At 35.7% G+C, this 18,192-nt stretch overlaps 1 protein-coding gene across 1 annotated transcript; it reads left to right on the forward strand.

The window, feature by feature from the left end:
• The first annotated feature begins 385 nt into the window (after positions 1 to 385).
• On the forward strand, positions 386 to 17,946 carry LOC121319049 (cadherin-related family member 5-like). The gene is made up of 15 exons (XM_041256272.1): positions 386 to 600; positions 3,655 to 3,789; positions 4,534 to 4,742; positions 5,008 to 5,064; positions 5,174 to 5,266; positions 6,793 to 6,879; positions 7,311 to 7,421; positions 7,791 to 7,961; positions 8,448 to 8,538; positions 10,166 to 10,272; positions 10,481 to 10,681; positions 11,000 to 11,131; positions 11,436 to 11,514; positions 15,057 to 15,250; positions 16,994 to 17,946. The coding sequence occupies exons 2-15, from the start codon at positions 3,699 to 3,701 to the stop codon at positions 17,630 to 17,632; spliced, it is 2,262 nt and encodes a 753-aa protein (XP_041112206.1). The 5' UTR covers positions 386 to 600; positions 3,655 to 3,698; the 3' UTR covers positions 17,633 to 17,946.
• Positions 17,947 to 18,192: the final 246 nt, after the last annotated feature.

Consider the following 18,192-nt stretch of genomic DNA (forward strand, 5'->3'; position numbering starts at 1 on the left):
ACATGCCTGGCATTTCACAGATTATTTACAGAAGGACACTAGTCTCTGTACCCTGTTTTACAGAGGAATGCAAATCGGTGAAGTACTTTGCCCTAATTTTGTACCGAGTTTTGAATGAGGAATATCATTGTACTGCAATTATTAAAATACCTGGTAAGGTTCCTAACAAAAGCAGTGGGACAATCAATAATATTTTTAGTGCTGAGTACCTGCTGTTGTGAAAATTGGTTTGCATTTTTCTCCTGCTTTATTATTTATTAATTTTTTAACTTAACAACAGCAATGACAAACCAGTTCTCCTGATGGCGTCATCATTCTCCAGTTAGTTAATGCTTAGCTGAGCGCCTCAGTTTAACCTCTCTGTCAGCTGGTAGTCATCCTGTCCTAGAAATGCGTTCTAAGCCCTTTCTGCTTGGGAGAATCTTAATTCCATGCAAACAGACAACTCTGTCAGTGGATCGTGTTCAACAGTGTAATACATTCAAATGTACAAAGGTAGGCATGACCAGAACAATACAGAGAAGGAATATAAGGGACACATTGGGAATATGTACTAGAAACTAAACAAGAGACTGAGCATCAATTGAGGACTCCAAAGAAGTAAGAATTGAAGATGTTTTATATAAGTAGCAGACTTCTATAAGTACTATTGCTAAATTCAAACCTCTTATAGCATGTTCTTTCTTTCTTTCTTTCTTTCTTTCTTTCTTTCTTTCTTTCTTTCTTTCTGTCTGCTTATTTGAAACTTTTCGGACACAAAAAGTAATTATGTCTAGCCTGAGCCATGTGCTTGTAAACATTTCATACAAAGAAGACCTTACCAGCACAGTATCTTGTTGAATATGTTTAACTAAATGATATACTGTACATATGTAGTATTATACTTATAATTCTTTAAAATATTCACTACAATAAAAACATATTGTTTGGCAGTTATACTGTATATTACAAGGATTTAAAAGTACGGTTTGATTGAATCTTGTCAGGAAAATGATACAGTATACAGTATACAGAGCACATTCATCTCTTTGTTTGTAGGGACAACTTACTGTACTATTATTACCTGCTTTTGTAATGAATGTCTACCCAAAGCTAATATTATGATTACTACTACTACTACTAATAATACTAATAATACTAATAATAATAATAATAATAATAATAATAATAATAATAATAATAATAATACACTATGTTAAGGTCATTGATGTACCTTTCCAGAAATGTGTTACCAAAAGCAAAAGACCCCAATCCCTGCTGCTCGCTAGTTGTAATTACAATTGCATTTTTTTGCAATTGACGATGAAATGTGGACCATGTATGCTTGCTCTCAATGGGGGAGTATATTGTGAACAATTATTTTGTATCTAACTGAGTTTATTAACAGAGAGCTGTGTCACTCTGTCTGCTACAAATGCAGCTTAGCTGTTTAGGTGTAGCAGGCCTCAATGTGGACAGTAGTGTTCAATACCTGGTCACTTTCTACACAATACATCATGATAAAGTTGTAGCTTTCAATCAGTTCCTTACATAATGCATGACCCCCAACTATGCCAGGGGGCCCAGCGCTTATACAAGCTGGGTCAGGGTGCATTACTATTAAGAAGCATGTTTTAGAATCTTGTGACTTTAAAGCTATAACTATCTGCAGAGTAATTATGTAGGACAAAAAATGTCAAGTCCTTTCATCTGAAACCCAATCAGTTATTACATGGCATTCATCCACCCTGCAGACAATCATAAAATAAAAGCCTTTTTGCTTCCCTTTAATTGGGTCGGTAACAATTTGTTGAACTTGTTATTAATGTGTGTTGGCATTCACAATACAACTCAGTAACAACACAAAGAAATACTGGAACCACATTGTGTCATAATCGCTAACCCGCCTGAATAACACTTCTTATTAAACTCTCATTATGTCACTAATCCTCGGAGCTAAAATAACTAAGTGGAAATAGTTACTGTGTTAGACCAAGGAGGATTTTATTTGCATTCAGTCATGAACAATACATTCAATATTTTGGCAGTAATCTGAATAGCGTATTCTGTGCTGCAAAACCCCACACTTGGTGGGTGTGTGTCAAGATCTGTTTCCATCACAATTGCACAGTAATGGGATTACTTTTCTCTGAATTCAGCTATCCATATCTATCCAGTTTTATAGCCCTGTTCTTTAATGTACTTTTATCCAGCATTCAGACATGAGCCACATTCAAGTAGGAATCCGCCAGGTCCTATTCCTGACAGTATAGTACATGAACACAGACAGGGAAGATTTTTGCTGTGTCCACAGGCAGTATCTCATATTTCAATTAAGCATAATTCCTTCAATTAAGCACTGCTCGTGTGAAAGCTGCATGCTGTAAATACTTATTTTTACTGGTAATAATAATGACTAAAGATAACATTCAAACAATGTTATGCCTTAAATTACAAAAAATAATGCAGGAGGTGTGCACAAAGCCAAACCCAAACTGTCATAATTAAACCTACCAAAAACTGACTTATTTTTGATTCTACCAAAAACCCTTTTAGCGAACTTAAGATTCTCTCAAGTTTTTAGCTTTTTCAAAAAAAAAAAAACATTTGAAAACCATAGAATTATTATAATCCAGGATTTAACAAAATGCCATTTATATATATATATATATATATATATATATATATATATATATATATATATATATATATATATATATACCTGTATATACATTGTGATTTTAGAAGACTTTTTTTTTCTCCTGTCAAATGCTCCTGAGTAAATGTTGTGAAATACTGTATATTACCCAATTGATTTATGAGTATATTGTCCAGTATATTGATTTATGAGTATATTGCCCAGTTTATTAAATATTCCAAAAGGGTTGGCAATATGTTTAAAAACATAATGATGCGATATGGACAACTTAGGACAAAGGTAACATAATGTTTTTCTTGTAAACTTTGCAGGGTTCTGTAACACTAACTGCAGAGTGTATAGGTTCCCTCATGAGGGATTACAATTGACATAACTAAATGCATGCAATGGAAACAGACATGAGGGATATACAAACAAATGCTGCTTTCATATAGGCTACATCGATTATGATTATTCCTGTGACATTCTTTAGTATTGCATGCCTCATCTGATGCGTGCACAACACAAGCTCACATCAAACTACTGTATGTAAAATACAATATACTAATTTAGCAGTATTCACTAACCCATTATTCAGAAAATGCAAAAAATGTAAATAAAAACAGTAAATTAGTAATGTACTTTTACCAGGTGCTCCCCTTTTTTTTTTTCCCAAACATGATTATTCATGTGTAACTAAAGCCCCCTTCACACTGGCACTCCTAGCTACCTGGGTCACAACGGGTAGGTTCTGACCTGGCTAGATCATGCCAGTGTGAAAGGGAAATGCCCCCTGATAACCCAAAAAACAAAGCACATGTGTTCCCAAGGCTGGTGGCTCCAGTGTAAAGAAACCATCCTAAATAAGATTCAAGAGAATTATAAGGGATGAATGTCTAAAAAAAGATCATCTGTATCTTAAGCTGGGGGAGGTGTTGGCAGAGAAATGCCTAATGCTGGATACAAATGCTTAATGCTTTAAGGGTGAATATATGTTTAATAAAACCTTAAGATAATGTATTTCACTTTTATTTCAGGACAGTGCGTTCTCAGATTTGCCTTCGTACATCGATAAAGAAGAATGACAGGATTAAATACATGCAGCATGCTGAAACTTTGGAGTACACTTATCTGTCAGCTGGCTGTAAGCCTGTCCTACCATATTGTAAAAGGTAGATTGTTTTTCCTGGCCTAATACATGTAGAAATCTACTAATTCAAGCATGTAGCTGAGGATGTGCCTGGCCCCATTTACAATGAATATATATATATACACATATATATAGTCATTATCAGTAAATCTGTAACAATTTGTAACAGGTGTATTTCTATAGTGTGCTGCGATGTATAGAGTTTACCCATGTTCAAACACAGCCCAACTCTCCTGAGTTGTAAACCATGGTAACACATACTGAACAGACATTAATAAAGACCTCTAGTCAAAACATTTGTCAAATCATTTCCCTGGTTTCTTTAGCATTTCTATTGTATAGACCACATTCTTAAAAACAATTTACACCAAAATCAAAATATTATTGATAGCCGAGTCCAACTTTGATGCAGGCATTGATCAGTTTGTAAAGGCTACGTGAGGCTGGAATTTACTGGTGTAACACATAAATTGTGGAGATTATTTTTCTCATTGATAACCCCTATTAGTAAAGGCATGTTGTAAAACATTTTCTGTTAGACAAATCAATCTTGTAGGCTAAAAAAAATTCTTAAGTATTAGCACTGTCATTTGCAACAGAGGAGGCAGAAGGTGAACATGAATTCTACTCTAACTCATACAGGATTAATACACATTGGGTTCATCATATTAGCACCTGGTTAATTACACCACAGTAAGATTGTCTACAATTGATGAGATACGAGAAACAATAGACAAAAAACATAATGATCTATTTTTCTCGTCAGCTAATCTGTGTCATGGTGGCAGTGACATCACAGCTGCTGTCCGAGAGAACAGCCCAAATGGAGAATTCATTGCAAATCTCAGTATAATAGGGAACCCTGGGGTCAACAGCATTCGCCTGTGCCTAACTGGAGATAACGCTGACTGGTTTTTCCTAGAAGGTAAAACCATCAGGTTAAACTCTTCTTCCACAAGAGTACTGGATCGGGAGGTAAACAAACTTACACTGCTACATCATGGTAATGTATACAGCATGAGGCCTGAAAAAAAAAATGTATATTTATGTTACTCACTATGTGTCCTGTAGTTATAACTGTAAATGTTTTCTTTTTTAAAATAATTGCAAGATAAATGGATCACTTTCAGTTCTTATTAGGAACAAATGCTATTTTGTAATGACAGCATGTGCTGTAGTTCAAATTGTGGTCTAGCTTCAGTCAAACCATGTGACATTCTTTGTTTGTTTCTCATTAAAGGAACAGGGTTCCATTTTGGTGGCATCCTTGACCTGTTATGAAAATGATGCAATTCAGGTTAAGTTTTCAATTCTAAAATTGTATTTGACATAAATAAACAACTGTGAAGCAAATGATTCATATGTAAAATGGCCGAAGAATTAATCACCACTTTGTTTTGTTTTAGGCTATATATCGAATCATGGTTGAGATCCTTAATGAAAACGACAATAGACCCAAATTCCTTCCACACTCAATTCAGCCTCTGAACATAAGTGAGGTAAGATATCTTTTTATCCTTTTGTCTACTTTTAATGTCTTTTTTCTTACTTCACTTTTCTTACTCACTGGGAGACAATACTGTCTGCTTTTGGTTTTATAATAAAATCATTTTTGATTTTATTTGACATGCTATTCTTGTAATAAGAGATACCATACATATTTGCAAGGGTTTAAATCTTTAATTCTATGCCGACTCTTAAAGTCACCATTCCAACTCAAGATCATATGTACTACATTTGAAAGAAATAGAAAATCTTATGGGAAGATGCCCATGCTAAAGAGTAAGTAGTGTGATTCTGAAAAATGTAGCGTTATTATATGTCAGCAGGTGTTGTTACAACAGTTTAAATAACAAAACTCCAATTTTTCTTTTCATTGTTAACATCCTGACACCTTTTCACACTTATAACGTTAAAGTCTGTTTTTCAAAATGGCCGCTATAGTGCACTGGGGTGTGAGATCTGTCTGCTATCTAAGCACTACAAGAAGAGCGATTAAATAAAACCAAAAAGATAACAAGTGCTCTGGCTTTTCTGTTCCATAGCACATCACTGATCATTATTGCTGTCTTACCTGTTTGACAATGTGGGCAATAATCCTTACACTATCAGTGCACTAGAGCGGCCATTTTGAAAAGAGCTTTGAAACAGACTTTAAAGTTATAAGTGTAAATATTGTCATGATGTTAACAATGAAAATAAACAAATACAGGTACGTTATTGAAACAATTGTAGCAGCACGTGAGGATGTGTAACGCTGTATTTAAGCAGTTATAGCAGCACGTGAGGATGTGTAACGCTGTATTTAAGCAGTTGTAGCTGCACATGACGATGTGTAACACTGTATTTAAGCAGTTGTAGCAGCACGTGAGAAAGTATAACGCTATATTTTTTTCGGAGCCCCTCTGCTTACTTTGTAATAACTTTTGTTAAGCTGTCTGTGGGCCAAGGCAAGATTCGAGTGCCATTTCTAACAGTTTGAAAGAAGTAATATACTGTACATATAGTAATGTTCTTTACATTGTTGTATACATATAGAAAGGCTGGAAAGGCACTTCAATGCCATTCAAGCACAATAGGAAGTTACATCTTTACAACAGGTCTCCAGATTCAAAGACCAAAATGTCAACTGCTGTACTGTGCTGAAAAAAAAACAAACAAAAAAAAGGTTTTATATTAATAAAACTCAGTCAATTAGCAGAAAGAGTTCATTACAAACACAGTAAGAACATGAAAATAAATTGCTGATAGTACATTAAACTCAAAGAAAGCTCATATGCATTCAAATTCAAAACTGTAATGTTAAATTAAACAATGGGCAGCATAATTCAGCTCCTGAAATACAATGTTGTTTTTACATGTTTGCTTGCAATAACTGAGATTCTAATGGATTGGTTGATTGAGGTGATTGAATTTCAGGCTATAAGAAATAGACTAGTATAATTATGTTTTTGCCTGTCCAGATAACAGACAGTCCAAAAAAACAAACAAACAAACAAACAAAAAAAATGGTTTGTTCCCACAGCTGACGTCAGTGAACACTGTTATATTTGCAGTGCAAGCTCGAGATGCAGACCATGATACTATTGTATATATTATTGATACCACTTTGGTAAGTAAAACTTTGAATCTCTAAATTGTGTCTCTACATAATATATCACTGTAGTATGAGCCTTAACTATAAAGCTATTGTACACATTTTATGAAAAAGATGAGTGAAAAAACAAACAAACAATAAACAACAAAACAAGGACAAGGCATTGAAAATGTATTGTCTGTCTGAGCATTTATTGTCCATATGTATAAACTGTTTTAAGGATTTGTTTATATATATATATATATATATATATATATATATATATATATATATATATATATATATATATATATATATATATATATAAGTACACCCAACACATATTACTGTATATATATATATATATACACACACACACACACACACACACATATATATATATATATATGTATTTTCTCAGATTTAAATTACACACTGCATTTATTTTTTTGTCCCTCTCTTTACAGCCTGAAGCCAGCTACTTCAGGATAGACTTGCCAAACAGCGGTAGAGTTGTTTTGGCCAAACCACTGGATTATGAAACAAAATCACAACTGGAATTAATCATTTTTGCTGTGGTATGGTGTGATAATATCGTAAACCTTTAGAAAATATATGCTGAAATGATGCTCTGTACAAAATAATTTCCAGTGATAATACTATTACATGCAGCGTAAGTCCATCTTGGGGATCGCGTGGATATTGATATTGTTTTTGTATAACTTCATCAGATACCTGGGATAGGCTTACGGTATTATAATACATGAACTGTCAACCATTATTCTATATGTACAGTATTTTTTAAATGTATAAATATAAATGTCTGCCTACTTGGTTTCTCGTATCATCCCATGTAAATTGTGATCTACCTGTATTTAGGATGAAAAAAAAAAAACAAACTTTATACTTTGTCTGATGTTTAATTCACCTTTGATGGTTTAACACAGGAAATGAATACAGACCAAAAGTATAATACATCGGTGACAATAAAAATCAATGTTCTGGATGGAGATGATCAGTATCCGCAGTTTCTCCCATGCACCCCCTGGTCACAAGACCAGACCAGATCAATCTGCACAAACCCAGTCTATACAGTGAACGTTACAGAAAAACAGCAGGTAACCACCATGTGCTTCTTTATCCCTGTGATCTCATATACTGACATTTTGTTTTTCATCTTAAACTTGTTCCAATTCAAACACTACAGAAATCAAAAGCTGTAGTGTATCATGACATAGTCTACAGCGACAGAGGAATCCGATTGGTTGTAAAGCTTGTGATGGTGTATAAAACCTCAGAAACACTTTCTAAACATGCCGTTGAAATTGCAAGAAAAGTCCTTAAATGTTTTCCCTAGATACTTCAGTATGCGATGAAAAAATGTTGTATTCATGTTTTGTTTTGTTTTTTTCATTCATTATAGATAATTAACCTAGTGTCTGCATCTTATTTAGTTATCTACTGAATAATATAGTACTATTGAATCTTTTAAGATGTGATATAAAACAAGAGCTTTTACCTTATTTTTCTATTTCATAAAACATAACCTCAAACATTGAAAGACATATGAAGGCTATATCTTAATAATGCATATTTCTTTACAGGGTGGTTCTTTACATTTTTCCCCTGGTCCAGTTTATGCAGAGGATGGCGATAAAGGTTTAAGGACCCCAGTAAAATACACTATTCTGTCAGGTTGGGCTCAAGTATTGAAGTACTGGTGTATAAATATGTATTTAAATAGGGTGGTTCTCCTTGTAAATGTAATATACAAGTAGGCTTAACAGCATATTGTCATGAAAGCTAAGAAGGAGCTTGAATATATGCCCTTGGTAAAAGGTGCAAAAAGAAAAACATAGTACTAAATAGGACAGACTACAATGGTTTGCAGAAGTATTCACCCCCCTGCAAAGTTTTCACATTTTGTTGGCACCTGAGCATACGCCATGACACTTTCAAATTAGACTTTACAGGTAGAATCTACACAAACTACTCCACATTGATAAAGTTAAAAAATGCATCTAGAATATAAATATGTAAGATTTACAGAGAAAACAGATTAATCACAGTTGCTTAAGTATTCAACCCCTTTGATACTGCAGCCCTAAATCAGCTCAGGTGTAAATTATTTGTTTGAAAGGTCAAAAAATTAGTGAAATGGTTTCAGCCTGTGTGTATTCAAAGTGGTTTAACTTGTAGACAATTTCCCTCAGGTATATAAAGACTTTCAAGCTCTAACTCACATAGTGATCCAACAAAGCAACTATGAAGACCAAGGAGCTTTTGAAAGAAGTCAGGGATAAAGTGGTAGAGAGTCACAGAGCAGGAGAAGGGTACAAAAAAATTTCAATGGCGCTGATTATCCCTCTCAGCACAGTGAAGTCCATCATTAAGAAGTGGAAGATGCACCATACCACCCAGACACTACCCAGATCAGGTTGCCCTCCCAAACTGAGCAGCCAGGCAAGCAGGAAACTGGCTCTGGATGTCACTCTGAAGCCAACACTGACCTTGAGAAATCTGCAAATTTCTGTGTCTAAGATGGGAGTCAGTGTTCACACATCAACAATAAGCCGGTCCCAACACAAAGCTGGCCTGTATGGACAGGTGGCAAGAAATAAGTCATTACTCAAAAAGCCCCATCTTAAGGCACGTATGAAGTTTGCGAAAAAGCATGTAGATGATACTGCAGACATTTGGAAAAAGGTTTTGTGGTCAGACTAAATTCCAAGCGTTACGTCTGGTGCAAACCCAACACTGCACATCACCCAGTCAACACCATCCCAACTGTCAAGCATGCTGGTGGCAGCATCATCTTATGGGGATGCTTCTCTTCAGAGCCAAAGCCACACTGGAGTGGTTGAACAATAATAGAATTACTGTTCTTGAGTGGCCCAGTCAAAGTCCTGACTTGAGTTCAATCAAAAATTTATAGCAAGACTTGAAGATTGCAGTTCATCGACAATCCCCCCAAAATTTATCAGAACTGGAGCAATTTTCCCATGAAGAATATGCAAAAATGTCACCATCCTACTGTACAAAACTAGTAGAGACGTATCCTAAGACTCATGCAGCAATTGCTGCAACAGGTGCTTCTACCAAGTACTGACTTAAGAGGCTGAATACTTTTGCAACCAGTAAAATTTCATTTTGTACATTTTCTTTGCAAGTTTTGCTTACATTTAACCTCCTCCTCATATAACAGTGTTTAGTTTAATTGTGTTAATTATTGGTAGGGTGAATACTTCTGCAAACCACTGTATATGTGCATGGAAACAAGCAACTGATCCAAAATACATGTATAATTTCCTTTTCCACTTAGGCGCAGATAATGGCAGATTCACAATAAACAATGTTACTGGGGAAGTTGTTCTGACAAGGCCTGTGGAAAATAGACTACTGACACCAACCCTTAGGCTACAAATTATGGTAAGAACCACATTTCTTTACTTATGAGGGTGTTTGAAAAAAATCCCTAGAATAAGGCTCAAATGTACACAGTTAATAATACAGAGAAACTTGCTATATGTTGAATCTTTGATGTCGGGTTTAATGATGTAAATGGAGTAGCATACTTTTAAGTTTTATGATAATGATTGTGATTAACTATTCACTACAGGCATTTCCTTCATTACAGGCATTCCAGGTAGATGATCCAAAAAAATACACAGTGACTACAGCTCTGATAAGAGTGTTAGCTGTGAATCGCTTTCCACCACAGTTTAACCAAACTACATACAAGGGGTTTATCATGAAAAACCCCGGCCCTGCAGCCCTTGTAACTACATATAGAAATGCAGTTCTACTGGTACAGGCCCTTGATCGAGATTTCAGAGAGGTCAGTGAATTGACTTTCTGATGGTGTAAAAAAATCTTTTGAGAATTACATTAAAGTTCATGCAAACTGGACCAGATTGTTGTTCTCTGAAGAGCTTAATCCTAAAATATAAAAGTTTCATCACAATTTACTAAGTGCCTCTGTAGGCATATGTTAAATATACTGTAAGGAAGCACTTACTATAATAGTAAATAAATAAAGTGATTTGTTTATCATCTTAAAATATTATTATATCAATAATTAGCAATATTATTTTTTTCTATTTTGTGTGAAAATAGGATGGGATGGGTTAAAAATCAAATATTTTTTTTATTTTAGGGGCTGAATCCTAAAATCCATTATTCTCTTACATCAAAGTCCAACAACACTAGGGTCTACCAGATCACACAAGAAGGACTGCTAATTGCCAAAGCAAATCAGCTCCGGACGCACGAGAAACATTTCTTGGAGGTCAGTTTTAAAGTTTTGTGTCTATATAGTTGGACATATAACAAAAGAACGAAAGGATTTCTGGAACAGCAGCTGTAGCTGTTGTGGCAGTGAATTAGTTCCTTTGGAAATTGTATTATTGACAATTAACAGTAAACATGCATTTTTGTTCTGGTTCTTTATCTTTGCAAAATGTTTTTGGTGTGAACACAAAACGTGTCAGTCATGTTGCAGTGTCCAGCTACTTATCCAACTATTCTTTGGGATACTATTAATAGATGTAAATATTGAATAAATGCACAGTTAGCATGGTTTTCCTTTGCAGGTAATCGCAGTGGATCAGGAATCAGGGGAAACTGCAAAGGCCTCCGTTGATATTGAAGTTCTACATAATGGTCAAGAAGGTACAACATAATAAATCATAAACCATAAGCCTAATATTTTACTATATAGGAATTCAGTCTTTAGTTTATTTGTTCTGTTATTCTTGGTAAATTGTTAAAGTCCTTTGTGTTGGCACATTATGTATCAATACTAGGACAGTCTGGAGGAGAATGTGTGTTTACTTTTGTATTGTGACTTCACAGCAGACTATGTATTTTAACTCATGTGCATGGCTCAGCGAGACTGATATGTGTGCACTGAACTTGAGTGTCACTAATAATTCGTTTTTATGTAAGTAATTATAGCTAAGCCTTAACTCATTGTCAGGGGCAATCTGTCTAAGAGACTGGATTATCTTAATGATCTTCTTTAGCATCAGTCATGTGTACATGATGGGGGATGGAGAGATATTTAAAAAAAAGTATACCACATTGGTTATTTGATTATTTGTTTTGGTCAAAAGCATTTGTACCTTAGTATGACTTGATTCTGGTTATAAACCATAAAGTCTCAGCATCCATAACTAGTAGTGGTTTGAGCACTGTGGCAAGGTGGTTTGCAGTGCGCAGGTGCAGATGACAGACAACAAAGTTCACGGTCCAAACAATCCTTTATTTTTATAATCCGGGTTGTTTGGCAACCGTTAATAATAATCCCTGGCAGTACACAGCAATGTGTACTGCACAGTGAAACCTCTGGGTTCAGTCCCGAAATAATAAACACAGTATAAACACACACAGTACACAAACACTATCACAAGTAGAGCGTGAATGCTAACGTACAAGTGGTGAAATACAGTTTATTAGTCAACAGTAGTGCAGTGCTGTCTGGGTTGGGGCTGGCCTTTAGCAACAGCTCCCAGTATGTGTTAGCTGTCTAACAAAAACAAAAGTTTACAATTAGTATGACAGAAACAAACAAACATTAAAAACTCACGGTTCGTATCATAGTCCTTCAGTGGTTCTCTCGTAACCATAACAAAGGAGCAGTTCGCTTGGCCACATCCACTTGGTTAGCGAGTGCAATCACTTTTCCTCCAATCCGCGATTGCAACATCGCTTCCTGGCTGGGGTGTACTATGGATCCTCCCCCTTCTTGGAAGGCCGACTTCCCACTGATCCTGGAATGAACTGCCAAGCCATCCAGTCCAGGGCACACTGTTCCCTTTAGACAGCTCCCTCACAGGTCGGGAGGGAGATTTATAACCAAGATACATTCTTTCTCTGTCACAAGCACTTATTGACTTAGGTGTTGATTCTGTTATTGGCACCTTAGGTTCAGGTTTCAAAACTGGAAAAGTGCTTATGATAAGAGAAACTAGCTCTAGAAGAAAAGACACAAAGAACAGTTTGTCTAAATTTAAAACAAAGTTTCTGATTGTTTGGCCAAAATCTGTGAAATGGTTGGTAATTTTTGAAAGCAGGGAATGGTTAATAATTAGTTAAAATGAACCACTTTTACTTGTAGCAAGGGGTGAAATATTAAGATTACTAGTACTGTACAAAACAAAAATGAATTCTACAAGGTAGTCTGAATGCTTTAGGGCACCCTCTTGTGGTTTACTGTGTTTAAGGAACCTGCTTTTTCAGCTAACATGGACATAGATGAAGAGCACAATTTTCTCAAAAGCAAAGGGCATCCATTCTACAGGTATGGCCAAAAGTTTTACATCACCTAGAATTTATATATATATATATATAAATTATACACACACACACTGAACAAAAATATAAACGCAACATGCAACAATTCCAAAGATTTTACTGAGTTACAGTTGATATAAGGAAATCAGACAATTGAAATAAATTAATTAGGCCACTCCTCTTCAATGGCTGTGCGAAGTTGGTGGATATTGACGGGAACTGGAACACGCTGTCGTATACGTTGATCCAGAGCATCCCAAACATGCTCAATGGGTGACATGTCTGGCGAGTATGCAGGCCACAGAAGAACTGCAACATTTTCAGCTTCCAGGAATTGTGTACAGATCCTTGTGACATGGGGCCGTGCATTATCATGCTGAAACTCGTGATGGCGGCGGATGAATGGCACGACAATGGGCCTCAGGATCTCGTCACGGTATCTCTGTGCACTCAAATTGCCATCGATAAAATGCAATTGTGTTCGTTGTCCGTAGCTTATGCCTGCCCATACCATAACCCCACTGCCACCATTGGGCAATCTGTTCACAACATTGACATCACCAAATCTCTCGCCCACACGACGCCATACACGCTGTCTGCCATCTGCCTGGTACAGTTAAAACCGGGATTCATCTGTGAAGAGCACACTTCTCCAGCATGCCAGTGGCCATCGAAGGTGAGCAATTGCCCACTGAAGTTGGTTACGACGCTGAACTGCAGTCAGGTCAAGACCCTGGTGAGGACGACGAGCACTCAGATGAGCTTCCCTGAGATGGTTTCTGACAGTTTGTGCAGAAATTTTTCTGTTGTGCAAACCCACAGTTTCATCAGCTGTCCGAGTGGCTGGTCTCAGACGATCCCACAGGTGAAGAAGCCGGGTGTGGAGGTCCTGGGCTGGCATGGTTACACGTGGTCTGCGGTTGTGAGGCAGGTTGGACATACTGCCAAATTGTCTAAAATTACGTTGGAGTCAGCTTATGGTAGAGAAATGAACATTCAATTCTCTGGCAACAGCTCTGGTAGCCATTCCTGCAGTCAGCATGCCAACTACATGCTCCCTCAAAACTTGAGATATCTGTAGCATTGTGTTGTGTGACAAAACTGCACATTTTAGAGTGGCCTTTTATTGTCCCCAGCACAAGGTGCACCTGTGTAATGATCATGCTGGTTAATCAGTTTCTTGATATGCCACACCTGTCAGGTGGATGGATTATCTTTGCAAAGGAGAAATGCTCACTAACATGGATGTAAACAAATTTGTGCACAAAACTTGAGAGAAATAAGCTTTTTGTGCGTATGGAAAATTTCTGGGATCTTTTATTTCAGCTCATGAAACATGGGACCAACATTTTACATGTAGCGTTTATATTTTTGTTCAGTGTGTGTGTGTGTGTGTGTGTGTGTGTGTGTGTGAGTGTGTGTCTATATATATATATGAACATAATTTACATCTTTTGTCTGCATGTAATCAAAGAAACTACAAAATAATATTGCAAAAGTATACCAGAAGCTATAATAGTGGTACAGTATTTCATGTTAGATATGTCACATTTTATAGTTTTTGTCAGTTTTTCAATAAATTTATGGAAAATGACAAAGCGTTATGTAATTCAATATGTTAATGTAACATTATTCAGCAGGTTTCTGAAGCACAATTAGTTAACTCTACAGGGTGATGCAAAACCTTTGGCCATAGCTATAAATATTAGTATCCAGAAGACATATTTTTTGAAAACCAAAACAGAAAAAAAAAAACAAAAACAAAAAAAAAAGAGAACTGATTAACAATTAATATACAAATCATGTTAGCTGCCATGGTATAATAAATATAGCTTATTGTTAGTAATGTTTTAATATAATATAATATAATATAATATAAATAAATAACATTTAAAAAAACACACACATCTTATTTGCAGCTCCAGAAAGTCCATTCGGAGGAGACAAACTTTATAGTCTGGTGGACATGGCTGTTCTGGGGGGCAGCATGGGAACAGCCCTGCTTCTTCTCATTTTAGCTGTGTTTGTGGTTTTCTGCTCTGTGAAGAAACAAAGAAAGCATCAGGACATTACTGACAGGGCTTCTGTGGCTATGGATAAACATCCAAATGTGGTAAGAAATGAAATGTAATTTCTCATTAACTAACTTGCGTTTCTACTTGTGTGTGTGTGTGTGTGTGTGTGTGTGTGTGTGTGTGTGTGTGTGTGTACCGCACTGTATGTCTCTGTAACAACTATATATTTGTATTAAATTATTCAAATAGATGTGATAACTTTTAGATTTCAATTCAAATACAATACATATTTTTTACAAACAAATAAAAGCTTGGTTTATACTTCCAACTGCGACCCCATTTTTGGCCTCAGTCAGTGGTCTCCGACAGTCAGAATGACAAGTCTTTTTTAAAAAGGAGTACAACTTTTTCTTGTGTGTCTGCGACTGCAAAATGCACAGGGTCAGATGATGTAGAAAAAATACAACATTTGTCACATGGTCGCAAGCCAGTGAAGCGCGATAGAGCGTGTTTTTGTGGAACTCTTAATAGAAGAAGTTCATAAACATGAACAACAGAACACGATTTTAAACTTGCCCCTAAACTGAATGAAAATAAAACATAAACAAACTTTTGCTAAAATTATTATTGGTACGTAAATAACATGTGCAGCAAACTTTGCAGCTGACATATGGCTTTTGTCTGTGAGAGAAGTACAAACCAGCCTTTATTACTTCCATTATAGTCTCATATCTTTTCAAGTGCTTTCTGTTGGTGGTCCACTATGAAAGGCGCTATTTAAAAATAAAGATTATGTATACTGTGTCAACCACATAAGCATGTTGACTAATAGAAAATTAAATCCAAATTTATTTACAGAATGTGAAGAAATATTTTTTTTGTACAAAGAAACATCCTCCAGGTTTCCAGCTTGCTACTCTAATTATTTCATGTAGCTTTCTTCTGTACTTTTGCACAAGGTTTTTCATTACTTCTGTTTACTCCAAAATTAGTTTTTGTTCTGGTTGAATACTCTAAACTGAGTGAGTTTATTATACCTTTGGGTAGATGGAGCCTCTACTTATTGAGAAAGTTCATGAGAAGCCATCTTGTGGCAAAATGTAATTTTCCTTTGAGGTTGATTTGAAAACATGTTGTGAAATCTGCCTTGATTTAATCAACATCCTTTTTCTACGGATAACCACAGATTAGTGGAGTAATCAAGGCTGATTCCCCAATGCTGAAAAATATTTCAATAAAATCCAGCTGTGTGGAGGGTTAATCTTACAGGACTGAATACAGTATGTTAAACATAGTATAAAATATGACATAGGTTTGGAAACAAATGTTTCAGCAATGTGCTACATTTCTAGCAACTTTCTATTTCTGTTAAAAAGAGACTTCAGTCTGGTGACTAACACATTGTAAGGTTTTAGCATGATAAAGGTAACAATATATTTTTTTTCTTTTGTGTGTGTGCGTTTCTGGTGTTTTTGTTCTGTATCTGTAATAATCTATCAACCTTTTTTTTCATTACTGCTTTTTTTCTTAAAAAATGCTGCTAAAAAGAGCTTAAAGTGTTTCCAGTTGGTGAGTCTAGGTGTTTATGGGTGTTGGTGGATTAACACAGTGATGTGAAAAGTAGATTGAAAGACTATATCTTTAGCAAAACATGTGTTGGTCCTAAAAGACACCCCTCCTTTCACCCAAATAATATTTTTTTTGTAGAGGTTTCCATATTGTGTCCCTCATTTATAGATGGGAATGCAGCAGATGCCACCTAATCTTGGGTTTACATAAAACTCACAACTGGTATACCGTTAATTAATTCAATAGTAAAATGTGTTTCTTCGCATAAACAGGTTAACCCTGGAAAATCCATGCCCCTTGTTGAGGAAATCTCCTATCAAAATGAAGGATACAACTTAGATGAAGATGAGGTTTGCTCAAACATCAGTGACAAAAAAGGTCACACAAAGAATGTCGAGAAGGCAGATGTTATACCACATTTTTTAGAGAAAATGAAAAATAAAGAAAACAACCTTACACAAATTCCAAATGATATAGTGCAAGCAAATCTGGCACCTCAGCTGGCAGCAGGACATAAATCATCATCTATCATGTGCAATGGAAAAATGGTTGACAGATCTGGCTATAAATCTGTGTGGTTCAAAGATGAAGTACTACCTAAAGAAAGTAATTTCAACACAGGGCAATATTCTGTTGTCCAGACACTTGAAGTTAATTTGGAACCTGTGCAAAAAAATGAAAAAAATGATTCTCACCCTTTGAACAAAGAGGATCATGTCACATCTCAATTCGAAGATCCAGCTGCTGATATGATTTGTAAAACAAAGAATGAAACACCAGACATTCATTTAGAAGAATCAAGTGTGATACAACAGCTAAGCAGTTATTTAAAAGATCTGGCAGAAAATCAAGATAGTGTTGATGGACCGTTAGAAAACCCTTATAAAAAGTATGTATGCAGCCATTTATGAAACATGACATGAAGACACGTCTGAAGAGCAGAACTATGAAAAAACTACCAGTGGGCCCCAACATTTTGAAGAACCAGACTAGTAATAATGAAGACACAACTGAAGGTTTTTTTGGTAGGTGAAACCCCTTTGTTACGAATGAATGAAATTGAAAGTACATCACCTACAGCAGTAAATTAGTTTCCTTTGATAGAGTTTGAGCCACAGAAGCAGGATTGTGAATGCAGAACACAGAGTGGACTTGTATTTTACATTCAGGATTCTATTAAATTACACTATGTAACACAATTTTTGTTCCTGGGTAGTAAGTGTTATTTCCTAATTGCTTATGCCTCAAAAGTATAGAAAATGGCTATTATTCCCCACAAACTTTGCTTTGCTTTGCTATTTCCAATGAGAAAATGGGCGAATTTGTGTCTTTTCGTTCACATAAAGTCAGAAAAAAACAACACATGAATCCAAATTAACATGTATTTATACTAAATACAAACATGACTACAAAAGATTTAGAAGTGAGTAGTTTTTCAAGATTTACGATTATACTGTAAATCACTTTCACG

This window comes from Polyodon spathula, chromosome 7 (assembly GCF_017654505.1).
Source record: "Polyodon spathula isolate WHYD16114869_AA chromosome 7, ASM1765450v1, whole genome shotgun sequence".
NCBI classification, from domain to species: Eukaryota; Metazoa; Chordata; class Actinopteri; order Acipenseriformes; family Polyodontidae; genus Polyodon; species Polyodon spathula.